The 15,377-nt window shown below is 42.2% G+C and overlaps 1 protein-coding gene across 2 annotated transcripts in view; it reads right to left on the bottom strand.

Moving 5' to 3' along the window:
• Positions 1 to 15,101, bottom strand: part of CCDC60 (coiled-coil domain containing 60) — a 290,651-nt gene extending 275,550 nt beyond the window's left edge. For both annotated transcript variants that reach the window (XM_073559162.1, XM_073559232.1), the window contains exon 1: positions 14,755 to 15,101. In XM_073559162.1, the coding sequence (XP_073415263.1) occupies positions 14,755 to 15,027 (273 nt within the window). In that variant the 5' untranslated portion in view covers positions 15,028 to 15,101. The remainder of the gene's footprint in view (positions 1 to 14,754) is intronic.
• Between the last annotated feature and the right edge of the window lie 276 nt (positions 15,102 to 15,377).

A 15,377-nucleotide genomic window follows, 5' to 3' on the forward strand; every position in this document is an offset into this window, starting at 1 on the left:
TCAACCATGAGATCCAACACTAGAGGAGTTAAATGCATGTCAGCACACATTACCATCCCGAAAGAAATTCTTCACAAAAAGGTCTAAGGAAAATTAAATCATTAGTATAATGAAGATGAGGTGTAGTTATTCACAAAGTCATGGCTATCATGTGCTAATTAAAGCTCTTGAGAATTACGGTACTTAAGTGCTTCTTGTCATAAATATGATTGGAGCCAATAAAGACATTCAGATCTGGAACCTCATTTTGCTATTTTTTTCCTTCCACTTTATGAAATTATCAAAATGTTTCTGCATCTAATTTTTCAAGGCCAGAAATAGAAACTGAAGTAGAAAATGATCACGGAGGAACAATGTTAGATGTTTTATAACAAGCATACGAAAGTCAACTGACTCATCTGCGAGCAATAAGAAGCCGGCTGATCTTGGCCTATCATATTTATTGACATCAAGTATACTTAGTGCTTTCAGTGAACAGAAGAGGCTGGAAGATAGATTATATGTCTTCGCAGCCAAAAATAGAGGGTGATCTAATGTGCACAGAGCGAGTACAAATATACCAAAGTCATGAAGGATCTTGAACATTTTTAGAAGTTCTGATACGTCTAACTTTAATAAACATAACATGAATTGAGCATTTCATCAACATTTTTGATTGTTAGAGGTCATACAAAAGTAATAGACTTTTAATGACAGATACCCTTCAGGAACACCAGAAGCCCAAAGGAAAATATTAATGCAAAATCTAATGCTATCATACAATTGGTTTTCCCTGTAAAGTCCTCTGTTTTCAACGTTGGAATATTCCAAATTATATTAAAGTTCTCGATTGGAGACTTCAGATTAGCAGATTTTTTGGAACAACCAATTGTCAGATAAAAGTGCAAGTGCAACAGGGATAGCTTTAAAATAATAAAAATAGGTATGATAGATAAGCCCCGGCACCTGGATTCAGCCCTGGCAGCATTGGTGATTTGTGCTAGGACCGGAATCGATGACGTCCCAGACTGACTGACAAAGCCTATGACTAACTTCAGAGGTCATGGAAATGGAATAATAGGTCAACAATCGGAGGCACATCCGTCATCACCGCCAGTCCTGGATAAACATCAGTGGGCAATGGATCCTTGGATATCACTGGTACAAATGTAATACGCACACTGGAGTGTCAGAGAGTAAGGATAGTGTGAAGCAGAGACAGCGTGGAGCAAAGACAGCAAGCGTGGAGCAGGGAAAGTTTACTTGCACACTTGCTTGGCTTGGATTTAAAAAAAATTACAATTCAAAGAAACAATTCATATTTTCGGTATATGGTATTACAGTTCATCCTTAACTAAACAAATGTGAATATGCTGCAACAGGGGGTGCAGCAAATTGACAGGCAAAGTGACTAGAGCCTGAGGTAAGATGATTGGTTAAGTACTAACCATCCAACAAGTTATCATGAAGCAAAGACAAGCAAACAATATTGGGTGTAGGTAAAAATGGACTAGCCATGGTTTGGGCAGCCTGAAATGACAAGGTTCCCTTGAAAAAAACCCCACAAAACAGTGTCAATCCATTTGTGCAAATGAATGGGTTTAAGGCCTCATTCAGATGTTCGTGACTCTTCACATATGCAAAAAAGAAAAAAATGGCATCATTGTTTGGTCAATGTGTCATTTTTTTACCATCAGTGTTTCATCATTTGATGAAAAAAGAAATGTATTACAAAGTTTTTTCTACTTATTGTAGTTTGAATCATGGACTGCACCCTGTTGCCATCTGTGTTACAACTAATTTTGATCTATGACTCGGAACAAAAATGGACATTTATCAGTAAACAATTTTTAGACTCACGAACGTGAATGAACCACGTTTAGAACGCACACATTTAAAAAATGGACGTCTGAATGAGGCCTAAAACCCAAAAAGCCCTACCTATAAACAGGATTTCCAGCAAAGACATCCATGCCCAAATACCAATTCATTAGAGGACTACTTATTGTTCCACGTTTGGTAAAAATGTTCAACAGATTTTCTAAGCATCTGTTTTGGCCATTTTTGCTAAAGAGACATCAGAAAAAGCAGTCATAGAGTTTGTCATTTGGTCATTGTTAATCAATCAATAGCAATTTATTCGATAACTGGTGATAATTATTCTATTAAACTAAAAACAATTGGTTTTGACCAACGGAAAAAGCTACATTAGTCATATATAGACAGTGGAACATGCAAGAAGCCTATGCATACATAGGCTTGGATGTTTTGGGTTGTCGTTATGATTTATTAACCCTAGTATGCGTGACACCAGAAATCTTTATATTAACGTATTGGGGGCCTTTTAGGCCCCCATGCAAATCATATGGAAAAACACACTTATATAACTTTTACAAGTTTATTTTAAAACTGCTAAATAAAATATGATTTCCAGGACTTATTTTTTGCAGAAGCGATACGTCTTCCTTCTAGGTTTGAACATAAAAGGATCTCTTCTGCAATATTGTCAGAAAAAAAAGTACAGAATACGTATTTAGGGGAAAAGTAACTGGGACTTCCCACAGCTCCTTGAGCCTGTCTCACAATATTATGGATTGCAGTACGTCCGACTAATGTAGGATTACTGTCCCAAAAAACATTAGTTTTGGATGTTCTACTCATCACTTCTTGAGGATCCACTGTATTCACTTCTTCATCATCAGAAGAAGAATCACTTGAGGATGTTTGATTCTCTGGTGGCAGGTACTCGTCATCGGACAAAGATAGTTCACTTTCATCATCACTTTGAAACACAATTGCTTCAATCTCTTGGTCACTCAGATGCTTGGAGGAAGACTGTGCCATTGCTGATTAGATGTTAGAATCAGAGAAACTGAATCAGACTTCCTCTCAACATCTTATCTTATCTCAGGTCCTTCACAATTAGCTCACAGTGTATACTGTTCTCATTACTCTCTACACAGCTCATTACTGTGTTCAGAAGGACCTGAGATGATGTCATGGCCTTATCTCTCCCTCCAAAAATCACATGACATCCTCATATGGCATTATCCACACCCTGGCCCCTCCACCAGCATTACTGAGTACAAATAAAGTAACTTGAGATACAAACATTACTGAGAACATGATAAAAAAAATACATGGGGGCCTAAAAGGCCCCCAATCCGTACAGATGTGGTTTTCACCAAAAAAGCATTGTTTCACCAAAATGCCTATGAAAAAAGTTATATGAACAACTGGATATTACCAACAATGACATACTTGAGGATTACCTGGAGTTTCAAAATTCTACCTTAAGTAATTTTGCAGATAATAGCAAAAAAGTAAGCATGGGGGCCAAAAAGGCCCCCAATACGCGTGCTAGAGTTAAGAGAAAACACAGTGGTTTGACAATAAATGGCTTCACCCAACCACTAACCATGAGTGGAGAAAAACTTTTGGTGTTATCATTCATATTCTCTGAAAAAAGGCCAAGAAAGCAAAAATTCTGCCAAGGTATGTAAACTTTTGAGCACAGCTGTAGGTACAGTAAAGGTCTCATGAACCTCGGCATGAGCATGAAACCGTAAGGTGCCACATTCTTAAGAAGAGTTGATCTACCATGAGAAAATTGATTGATATTGTGGAAATTACGTACAGTAGGTAGGCAGGTTTTCAGACAAATTTTTTATTGCTTAGATGAGTATCCGATTCATATAGCTGTAAGTGCACAGTCAGTTGTCGGCTTCATAGTAGTTGCTTTGACTTTCAGGGCAACCTGTTTTCCCACTTGACGAAGAATCTGCCACATAGGACCAAATGTGATTTTGGAATTTTGTACTATATAAAACGCCATCTGCTTGTCGGCCGTTTTAAAAAGTAATTAAAAGATTATTATTAAGTACAAGGAAAACTCCCAAGTATAAAGACCTGTATAAAGACAATAATAAACAGCTTATCTGCCTTGGCTAATGTGAATAGATTGTCTCATCAAGCCTGCAGTACGCCGGCTCATTAGCATGCACGCCGCAATGCCTACCTTAATGTTCTCAATAAACATACTTCTACGCTAAACAATATTTCCTGATTATTCCATTCTGAAAATGGATTTATCTGAACATCACATTTACTACGCTAACATGGCTTTACTGATTTTAGTTTTATGTTTGCTTATTCCTCCCTCTAAATGGAAAAAATAAAGCAAAACAACAGCTAATTAAATGGCTAAAAGTCTTATTTTGCTTTTGTTTGCTAATTACTAAACGTGTTGTTCTCCGACAATCCCTCGGAGACGAGAACCTATAATTAAAAGGATATTCACTTTTTACATGCTTTTCTTTCGCCTTTTCCTCTAGAATGGGATCCATTTGTGTAACGCCATCATGTCAATGAAGAATTTATTATACGATTTTATCTTCTTTTCAAGCTCTGATGTGTTTACAAGAACGATGAACAGCAAAACTTCATTGGTGGGCAACAAAGTAATCATAGATGTAATGCACATGGTTTATATGGATTCTACTAAAGTCTCTGTTTATTAGGGAAAAAGAAACAATAGGACAAGAAAAATGTGAAAAAACAATTCCCTCATTGAGTTCACTTACAATGCGATCTCGGACAGTGTATGGTATGTGCATAATATCCTGTGGCCTCGATTTACCATTTTTTTTCCAGTATTCTCATGTAAAACGGTTTGAAATGTTGAATTTATCGCACAACTCAGTTTGCATGGGCCCATAGAGAATAGCTCCTGGATACATGGCCTGTACCCTATGGGTATCCAGTGGGCTACAGCTGGACTGTAGACCTCTGGGAATTTCATCATAAATCCCTTGACTACCGGAGACCACCACCCATGGGACCATTATTTCTCTAGCACCCAATAAATGTATACGTGTGGTTTCAGCACAATGATCTGAGGACACACCAGCCATCTAGTTTATATGACCATTATATTTAGTGCTTCCTCCACCTACTTCACAGTGATTGACAGGCAGCAGCAGCTACACAGTGAGTAGGCACAATATTGATTGTGCCATTTCGGCTGTCTGGAGAGGGGGCCTGTCCTAATACATTGCTGCCTTAATTCTAATAATTACATTGATCAGACCTGAGCAAAGTGTGGCCCACAGGTCAGATGTGGCATTTTGGCTGATCCGATGCGGCCCGAGGAAAAGGACAGACAAAGGGCTTTATGCAGTTATCCCCACACCACACAGCTACTCTCCGCCCGGCGTCTCACTTTCACCGATATCTATATCTTGGGGATGGAAAGGTCAGTGAACAAAATGATGGAACAGGAAGTTGTCGGCTTCCTGTTCCATCACTGAGCCTGTACGCCTGAATGCACAGGAGTAGCAATGGCGTCAGTACATCACACCAAAAGGAGCGCTGGGTGAATGGGGTTAGGCGAGTGGTTTTATTTTCTTATATCATTCTGAGGGAGGGGTTTGATATAATAATGCGAAAGGGGGCTGTGTGAGGACATTTTTCTGCATGGGGGTTGTTTGAGGACATCATACTATGCAAGGGGTCTGTGTGGGAGCTGTGTAGGGACACATTACTGTGTATCGGGGCTGTGTGGGGATATCATTCTGCATGGTTGGCTGTGGGAATGTCACATAATGATACCACTCAGTACATAATACTGTGTAGTGAAGCTTTGTGGGGATATCAGACAGTGTAAGGGGCTGTGTGGGGACATCATGCTGTTTGAGGGGCTGAGTAAAAGGGCTGTGTAGGGACATCATTTCCAGTGGGAAGCCGGGTGGGGGCATAATACTGTTTGAGGGGCTGTGTGACAACATAATACTATTTGAGTATAATATGAGAGGGACTGTGGGGTCTCAGTGTATAAGGGCTGAAGTGAGATTTCCTGTTTTATATAAGCCTTATAAAAAGAAGTAAATGATATGGTTTTGATTAGCTCCAACAGGTAAGGCCACGTTACAACATGCCCTCTGATAACATGTACTGTCAGTAGCAGTGAGACAGCAGACTTCATTCTGCTCAATATTAAGGGAGAAAAATTAATATAACACAATAAGCAGAATTAATATCGGCCGCTTGGTTCTTCCTTCCACAACAGTCACAGTATCACATGTGGCCCCTTGGGAAAATTAATTGCTCACCCCTGCAATAGATAATTGAAATGACCACATTGCACATTCCTAATCTAATCCACCAACAACCTAAATACAGAAAGAAGAAAAAATAAAAATGAAGCAAAGATACATAAAAACACACAAAGAATAAGACCAGTCATAGGGTACCGTTACACGCAGTGACGCACCAACGATTCAATCTGGCTAAGATCGTTTGTGCATCGCTAGTAAGCAGTCATACAGGCCGATCTTCATAACGACGCATCAGCGATCAGCGATGTCACTAACGACCACGGCGATCGTTGGTACACACTGTCTATAATAGCGATTCAGACTTTGAATAGGCGTCCTTCAGCGCTATCTATATGAGTTCGGAGTCGCCAACGAGGTCGCTAGTCATTGATAAGGGGCGTCAAACACAGCGATACATGCTGGTAAGCGTGACGCCAGCGATCAAAAAATGATCCTGAACGTTCGCGCACGATCAGCGACATCGCAGCAGGGAGCCGGTCATTTCCGCGTGTCACACTTAGCGAGATCGCTAGCGATGTCGCTGTTACGTCACAAAATGGTTGTCGCTTCAGCGATATCGCTAGCGATCTCGCCGTGTGTAACGGGGGCTTTATCAAATACTCGCTTATCAGTGACATAGGAATTCACTTTTCTCTATAAAACGTCTCAATCCAAATTCAGGGCATGAAACACAAAAGCCGCGGGGTCCGGAAGCTACTACTATATTGTGCATGATGTCAATGCCTCTATTGTCTATCAGAAGCCCACTACTGTCTGGACCCTCCTAGTCAGACCTGTGTGTTCTCTCTCTTCTATAGCCATCAATTTAGTCTTTGTGTAGCTCTGCCACTGATAAAAAATATGTAGCGTCCGTCGTCCAGGCCAATAAACTTCAATCATGCAGAATGGCAAATACGGAAAAATGAAAACCGCTCAACTCTCACACATTTGTCAGAGGGATCATATTTTTCAAATGAGACACATACTGACTGCGTAAAATGAGGGGATCACAGTCCAGGAGTTTCAGCCTTCAGCTGTCCAGACCGATTAAATTACCAAGGATGACACTTATGGTTGTGACTAATCACTGCCCACAGGCCTGATATCATATGGGCACAACAGCGTCTCACTTATCTGCTCTACAAGGTCAACATTATGTGAACACCTGAGTATCACAGCAATATGAGCTGGGAATATGTCAGCAGGTTTTTGCTATGGAATCTGAGGACAGCAGGAGACAGGAGTTGAAACAGTGAAATCAACAATATGGCACTTATCAAGCTCTGTGCTGTTTACTTAAAGCAAAGGTTTTATCATTAGCAGATTATCATTGCCAGGTCTGAGGTGAACATGACTGGTAGTTCAACCACACCCCCTCCTGTGATAAGCAGCTCACTGTCTATAGAGATTAAGTATAGAGAGATCCTGGTGTGGGCGGGGTTTGCTTTCTCAGCTCCGCTGCATGCTGCATCCAAGAACACTGATTGTGTCAGAATGGATGCACCCAGTAATCTAAGTGATACATCATTGGAATCAGGGTCTCTACGCCTAAATAAGGCTGCTCTCAGATAAGGTAGCAAAACCTGCTGACAGACTTATCTTAAAGGGGTATCTGGGCATCTAATATTGACGACCCAGCCTCAGATTGGCAGACGCTTTGACCATGCAGTTTGTGTGAAACATTAATTTGTATTCCCGGCTACCTACCTTTGAGACTCTAGCAACAGCTCTAAAAAGTAAACATGTAAGTGGACGGTGGTGTTAGGCTGACAATGGAGCTGAGAGCCGAGACACTGTAAGGGCTTAGCTCCGCCCAGAGCCCTTCCAGCCACATTTACACATCACTGTTAGGCTGGGTCACACAACCAAGTTTCTCTCATCCGAGAGAATCAGGTAAATGATGCTACTCACACTCTGATCAGAGTTTGAAAATAGATTGATACGATTTAATGGAAAAAAAAATCTCCATCTTCTTCATTCAGTGTGTCCATGAAAATCGGACCGCACTGTGATGTCATCCGAGTGCAGTTCAATATTTTCCATACACCCATAGACATAGATCGCTGAGATCGGAGGCATGCTGACATTTTTTTCATTGGACCAAGGAAAAAGATCAGACATGTGCACGTCCCCATAGAATAACATTGGGTCAAGTTATATCAATCAAAACGATGGCTGGGACTCCTCCGATTACTACGATCCTATGCATCAGTCCTTAGAGTAGATTTCTCAGTATGCGGTGGATACATTTTGTATTCCTTAAAAGAATGAAAAGTCTGCATGTATCAATTTTGTAAAAATATTTTAAACGTCAAAATATGGGTAAAAATAAAATGTCCACATAAATCAACTTTAAAAGCGATATAAATATACAGTATATGTATATATACAGCATTACTAAGTTCATTTACAGCATATACACAGCTATGAGCGAGTATGCCTTATGTATGTATGTCTTATGGCATTTGTACTATCTGATGACACAGTTTCCTTATAGATACATCCACATGTGATGCAAAAAAAACACTATGTTACAGATTTGTTAGGTATCCACAGCCAAATCCTCAAGTATTCTATATGGGATATGGTGTGGATTTGCAGCGTTTTGTAGAATCCATAGTAAAAATCAGCCAGCAAAATTTGGGAACAAGCCCTAACGCCGAGCACAGAGTATTGGCGGGTCAACATCAGCATCTTCTATAATTCCACCATCACCGCAGAGAAAGAACCGCCGTACATCTACGAAGCCGTGGATGATGGGGAGAAATAAGGGTTAAGAAGGTTAAAGGGCTTATTCAAAATGATATGTGGCCAAAGGGCCGCAGACCTATAAATTAACAAAAACAGGAATTAGGCCTCATCCACACGTCAGTGCTTAACGTACGAGCCCTATCAGCTTTTATTGCAGAATGAACTCACACCTACTGCAGCCAGGGCCGCTCACATGTCCGTGTACTTTTGTAACTAAAACACGTCCGATATTGATCCGAATCCAAGATCAAACTTACCAATGTAGAACTTAGGGTACATGGAAAAAAAAAAAAAAAAAAGGCCATGACTCGGATGCCAACCATGTGCTGTTCATTTGAAATTACTGTTTGAGAAACCGCCAGCAGTCTATTTTTTTTTTCCCCAACGTAAAAAAAAGGCTCATGAAATTCTCATACGAAATATTGATGATACTCGGAACCAAAACTCTGATGAAAATCTTTCATTTTTTTTGCATATGAAATCACTGACTTCTGAATGAGGCCTTATTCGCCCTTCACTGGCCCAACGCTACCTCTCCAGAGTTACACAAAACACCGTACACTATTCCCTATCTGCCTAATCGCTAAACATCGCCAGGGGCAGTGCTGCAGTTAGTTGCTCACTAGTTTCATGCATCATCGCCCACTCTGGAAACGTCCTTGACGCTGGGTGATGGTGGCTGTGGGAGATGTGAGTGCAGCGCGGGCGCTCTGCTTCTGTGAAGGGATAAGAGATAGAAGCAGTGAGTGACATCAGCGACACCCCCACTGCTTCCATCACCACCCTGATGACAAACGGGAGGTGCTGGAAGCTGTGGGGCAGCGCTGCAGAGTGTCGGCGCTGCAGTCACCTCTCCCACAACGTCCATCACCCAGGATGTCTTCAGAGTGGCAATGCAAGAAACTAGTAACTGCAAAGCTGCTCCCCGTGTCGTCCCGTTCCAGGAGGGGCGATGGATCATATGGGGAGTGCAACCCCAACCTCCTGTAACGTCACATTTGAGACTCCTCTTAAACGAAATGTCACCAAAAGTGCAGTAAAAAAACACATTTATGGAATACCTAGATAAGGAGATGTGTAGGACATTTCATAATGAGGCAAATTATAGAAGTGGTTAGGGTGTAAAGATAGTTAGAAAATACATTTTAGGTACTAGGCCACCCCTTTAATTTTTCATACTTAATATTATAAATCAGTAGCAAACAGCAAAGACCCAATAAAATAATCTGTATTATATATCATAATGGCATGTAATATGTAAGTAGATAATATACCCCACTGTATACTAATATACCCCACTGAAGAAGAAACGGAGAGTGGTGGTCATGGGGGATTCCCTGCTGAGAGGAACTGAGGCCGCTATCTGCAGACCGGATATAACTTCAAGAGAAATGTGCTGTCTTCCAGGTGCAAAAATTAAAGATGTGTCTGACAGGATATCAGGACTCTTCAGACCTACAGATGACTACCCATTCCTGCTACTACATGTGGGGACAAATGACACCACAAGAAACGACCTGGAAACCATCTGCAGAGACTTTGAAGACTTAGGCAAGAAAGTGAAAGAACTGGGAGCGCAGGTGGTCTTCTCTTCCATCCTCCCAGTGGATGGCCATGGAACAAGGAGGTGGAATAAGATTCTGCAGGTGAACAACTTGCTACGTCGATGGTGCCGTCAGCAACGATTTGGATTTCTGGATCACGGAGTGAACTACTTATACGATGGACTACTTGCTAGAGATGGGGTGCACCTTACGAAGACTGGAAAGCATGTATTTGGAAGTCGCCTTGCTACACTTGTAAGGAGAGCTTTAAACTAGAACAACATGGGAAGGGAAGCAAAAGACCAGAAAAAGCCATACACCTGACAAATGCTATTGAGAACTCTGCTATTAGAAGTGGAAAGGAAGAACAAAGACGAAAGAATCTAATTAATAAAAATATTGGAGAAAGAGAAACCAATCACAAACTAAAATGTTTCTATACTAATGCACAAAGCATGGGCAACAAACAAGGAGAATTGGAACTACTAACACAGGAAAAGAAATATGATGTAATTGGAATCACTGAAACTTGGTGGGACAATACACATGATTGGAATACAAGACTAGAAGGATACAACTTATTTGCAAGAAACAGACTTGATAAACGAGGAGGGGGTGTCGCATTGTATGTTCGAAACGCGTATATCTGCACAGAGATTGAAGCTTCAGAGACTGGGAGTTCTGTGGAAACTGTTTGGGTAAGAATACAAGGACGGAACAATGGAAAGGACACCATTGTAGGCATTTACTACAGGCCGCCTGTGCAAGCCGAAGATATAGATGAACTCTTTATGCATCAGATGGCCAAGTTCTCCAAAAAATATGACATAGTTGTCATGGGAGATTTCAACTATCCAGACATTTGTTGGGAATCTCTCTCAGGCAAAACTAACAGGTCAAGGAAATTCTTATCCTCTCTTGCTGACAACTTTATCTTCCAAAAGGTAGGGGAGAAAACAAGGGGAACTGCTACCTTGGATCTAATCCTTATAAACAGGGAGGAAATGGTTGAGGAGGTAAAAGTGGCTGGGACCCTAGGAGGTAGCGACCATGCTATTTTAGAATTTTGGATAACTAGAGGTGGAAGACCTGTGAAGACTCAGACGTCAAGGTTAGATTTCAGAAAGGCAGATTTTAAGGGATTCAGAAAGAGAATTGGAGGGATCCAATGGCTGGATATCCTTAAAGACAAAAATGTCCAGGAAGGATGGGAAATCTTGAAAAATGAAATTCTCAAAGCACAGTTGTTAACAATTCCGAAAAGAGGGAAGAATAGGAAGCATTTAAGGAAACCAGGATGGATGAACACAGAACTTAAGCACATGCTAAAAAGGAAGAAAAAAATGTTTATAAAATGGAAAGAGGGAGGCATATCTAAAGAAGAATATAATGCTGTCTGCAGAACCTGCAGGGCACAAATCAGATTAGCTAAAGCTGAAAATGAACTGAGGCTTGCAAGAGATGTCAAAAGCAATAATAAAGGATTTTGGGGATATGTCAAAAGTAAAAGAAAAGTCAAAGATGCTATAGGATTTTTACAGGATGAAAATGATGAAATGGTAAGACAGGATGTTGAGAAGGCTGAACTTTTAAATTCCTATTTTGCATCTGTTTTCTCTCAGAAAGGAAATGCAACATCAACTGTTATTCACTGTCCTATTAAGGGAATAGAAGAATCCAGGATATCTATAAACAGAAAGATAGTGAGGAAACACTTAGCTAACCTAAATGAATTCAAGTCTCCAGGTCCAGATGAATTACACCCCAGAGTACTGAAGGAGATAGCAGAAGAAATTTTTGAACCCCTCTCCATAATCTTTGAAAATTCTTGGAGAACAGGAGAAGTGCCAGAAGACTGGAGAAGAGCAAATGTTGTTCCTATCTTCAAAAAGGGGAAGAAGGTGGACCCAGGCAACTATAGGCCGGTGAGTCTGACTTCTATACCAGGAAAGATCTTTGAACAAATTATTAAACAACATGTATGTCAATACCTGGATAAGAATGAAGTGATTAAACAGAGTCAGCATGGGTTTCTAACTAATAAGTCATGTCAGACTAACTTAATTTCCTTCTATGACGGTATCACTGATTGGGTGGATCAAGGAAATGCTGTAGATATAGTATATCTTGACTTCAGCAAAGCATTTGACAAAGTCTCTCATACAATCCTTATTGAAAAAATGACTAAGTATGGAATGGACAAGGCAACTGTTAGGTGGATTCATAACTGGCTTAGTGATCGGACCCAAAGAGTGGTCGTAAATGGCTGCACATCCAGTTGGAAGAATGTCTCAAGTGGGGTACCACAGGGCTCTGTCCTGGGCCCTGTATTGTTCAACATCTTTATCAACGATTTAGATGAAGGAATTGAGGGTAAACTGATTAAATTTGCTGATGACACAAAGCTAGGAGGGATAGCTAATACTAGAGAAGAGAGAGAGAGGATTCAAAAAGATTTAAATAAACTGGAGAAGTGGGCAGCAACTAACAGAATGGTTTTTAACAGGGAGAAATGCAAAGTACTACATCTGGGCAATAAAAATGAAAAAAGCATATATAGAATGGGAGGAATAGGGCTAAGTGACAGCACATGTGAAAAAGACTTGGGTATACTAATAGATCACAGACTGAATATGAGTCAACAGTGTGATGCAGCAGCAAAAAAGGCAAATGCAATTCTAGGATGTATTAACAGAAGCATACAGTCTAGATCACGTGAAGTCATTATTTCCCTCTACTCCTCTTTGGTCAGACCTCATCTGGAATATTGTGTCCAGTTTTGGGCACCACATTTTAAAAAAGACATCAACAAACTGGAGCAAGTTCAGAAAAGAGCGACCAGAATGGTGACCGGTCTGCAAACCCTGTCTTATGAGGAAAGGTTGCAGGATTTGGGAATGTTTAGTTTGCAAAAGAGAAGACTGAGAGGAGACTTAATAGCTGTCTACAAATATCTAAAGGGCTGTCACATTGTAGAAGGATCAACTTTATTCTCATTTGCACAAGGAAAGACTAGAAGCAATGGGATGAAACTGAATGGGAAGAGACACAGATTAGATATTAGAAAAAACTTTTTGACAGTTAGAGTGATCAATGAGTGGAACAGGCTGCCACGAGAAGTGGTGAGTTCTCCTTCAATGGAAGTCTTCAAACAGAGGCTGGACAGACATCTGACTGGGATGATTTAGCGAATCCTGCTTTGAGCAGGGGGTTGGACCAGATGGCCCAGGAGGTCCCTTCCAACTCTACGATTCTATGATTCTATGATTCTATGATTCTATACAAGGTCTATGCAAGGTCTCTATGCAGGGCATGTATAGAGGGTCTATACACAGGGCCAGTACACAGGGTCCGTACACACAGGGTCCGTACACAGAGTCTATACAGAGGGTCTATACACAGGACCTATACACAGGGCTAGCACACAGGGTCTGTATACACAGGGTCCGTACACACAGGGTCTATACACAAGGGTCTGTACACAGAGTCTATACACAGGACCTGTATACACAGGGTTCGTACACAAGCCCGTACACGCAGGGTCCGTAAACACAGGGTCGGTACACACGGGGTTCGTACACATGGGGTCCGTACACATGGGTCATATACACGGGGTCTGTACACACGGGGTCTGTACACAAGGGCCCATACACAGAGTCTATACAGAGGGTCTATACACAGGGACAATACACAGGGTCTGCATACACAGGGACAGTGCACAGGGTCCGTACACATAGGGTCCGTACACAGAGTCTATACAGAGGGTCTATACACAGGACCTATACACAGGGCTAGCACACAGGGTCTGTATACACAGGGTCCGTACACACAGGGTCTATACACAAGGGTCTGTACACAGAGTCTATACACAGGACCTGTATACACAGGGTTCGTACACAAGCCCGTACACGCAGGGTCCGTAAACACAGGGTCGGTACACACGGGGTTCGTACACATGGGTCATATACACGGGGTCTGTACACAAGGGCCCATACACAGAGTCTATACAGAGGGTCTATACACAGGGCCAGTACACAGGGTCTGCATACACAGGGACAGTGCACAGGGTCCGTACACACAGGGCCAGTGCACAGGGTCCATATATACGGGGTCTGTACATACGGGGTCCGTACACAAGGGTCTGTACACAAGGGTCTGTACACACGGGGTCCGTACACAGGACCTATACACAGGGCCAGTACACAAGGGTCTGTATACATAGGGTCTGTACACAAGGGTCTGTACACACGGGGTCCGTACACAGGGCCAGTACACACAGGGTCCGTACACACAGGGTCCGTATACAGAGGGTCCGTATACAGAGGGTCCGTATACAGCAGGGTCTGCAGCAGATGATACATGGCTGTGGCACATGTGCCCTTTACCTGGTCTTGCCCCAGTGAGTGCAGGATGAGCTTCTTGGCCTCCAGCACTAGGGGGTGCCCCAGCTCCTCATAGGGCTGGTGGTTGGGGGCATTGTACCCCTGCTGGGCCAGCTGCCTCTGCCTGCGGCAGTACTTGTCGCAGAACAGCTCCTGCGGTGCCCAACACCTGTAATGTGAGGGGCTCCTGGCCTGGACTTTCAGCCCCTTCTGGCTGGGGATGGGCAGAGGCCTGATGCGCACGTAGCTCCTGGGGTCGCTCTGACTTCCCGGCATGTCTGCCCGATCCCCGCTGTGGCCGCGCAGAACTGACTGCTGCCCGGGACCCAAACTTTCCTGCGCCTCTGTATCTTCCCCGGCAGCGCCGCTCTGCCTGGTTACCCCTGGTTACAGGGACGCCTGGGTCATTCCACTGCAGACTGGAGGGGGATTCACAGTGGTCAGCGCTTAGCTAAACTTATACCTAATACTTGGCCTCTCACTATAAAAGACTATAAGCCTTTAGTTCGCATCATTTATAGAAATAATGCTTCTCTGCAGTAAATATCAGTGTGAAGCTCCCCCTCTCCCCTAAGAGCAATGGTTTCTTCCGGGGTATTATAAAGGCTGCTGCAGGAGCTGTAAGG

The sequence above is a fragment of the Dendrobates tinctorius genome, unplaced genomic scaffold (assembly GCF_039654945.1).
Source record: "Dendrobates tinctorius isolate UK_male_01 unplaced genomic scaffold, ASM3965494v1 ptg000003l, whole genome shotgun sequence".
NCBI lineage: Eukaryota > Metazoa > Chordata > Amphibia > Anura > Dendrobatidae > Dendrobates > Dendrobates tinctorius.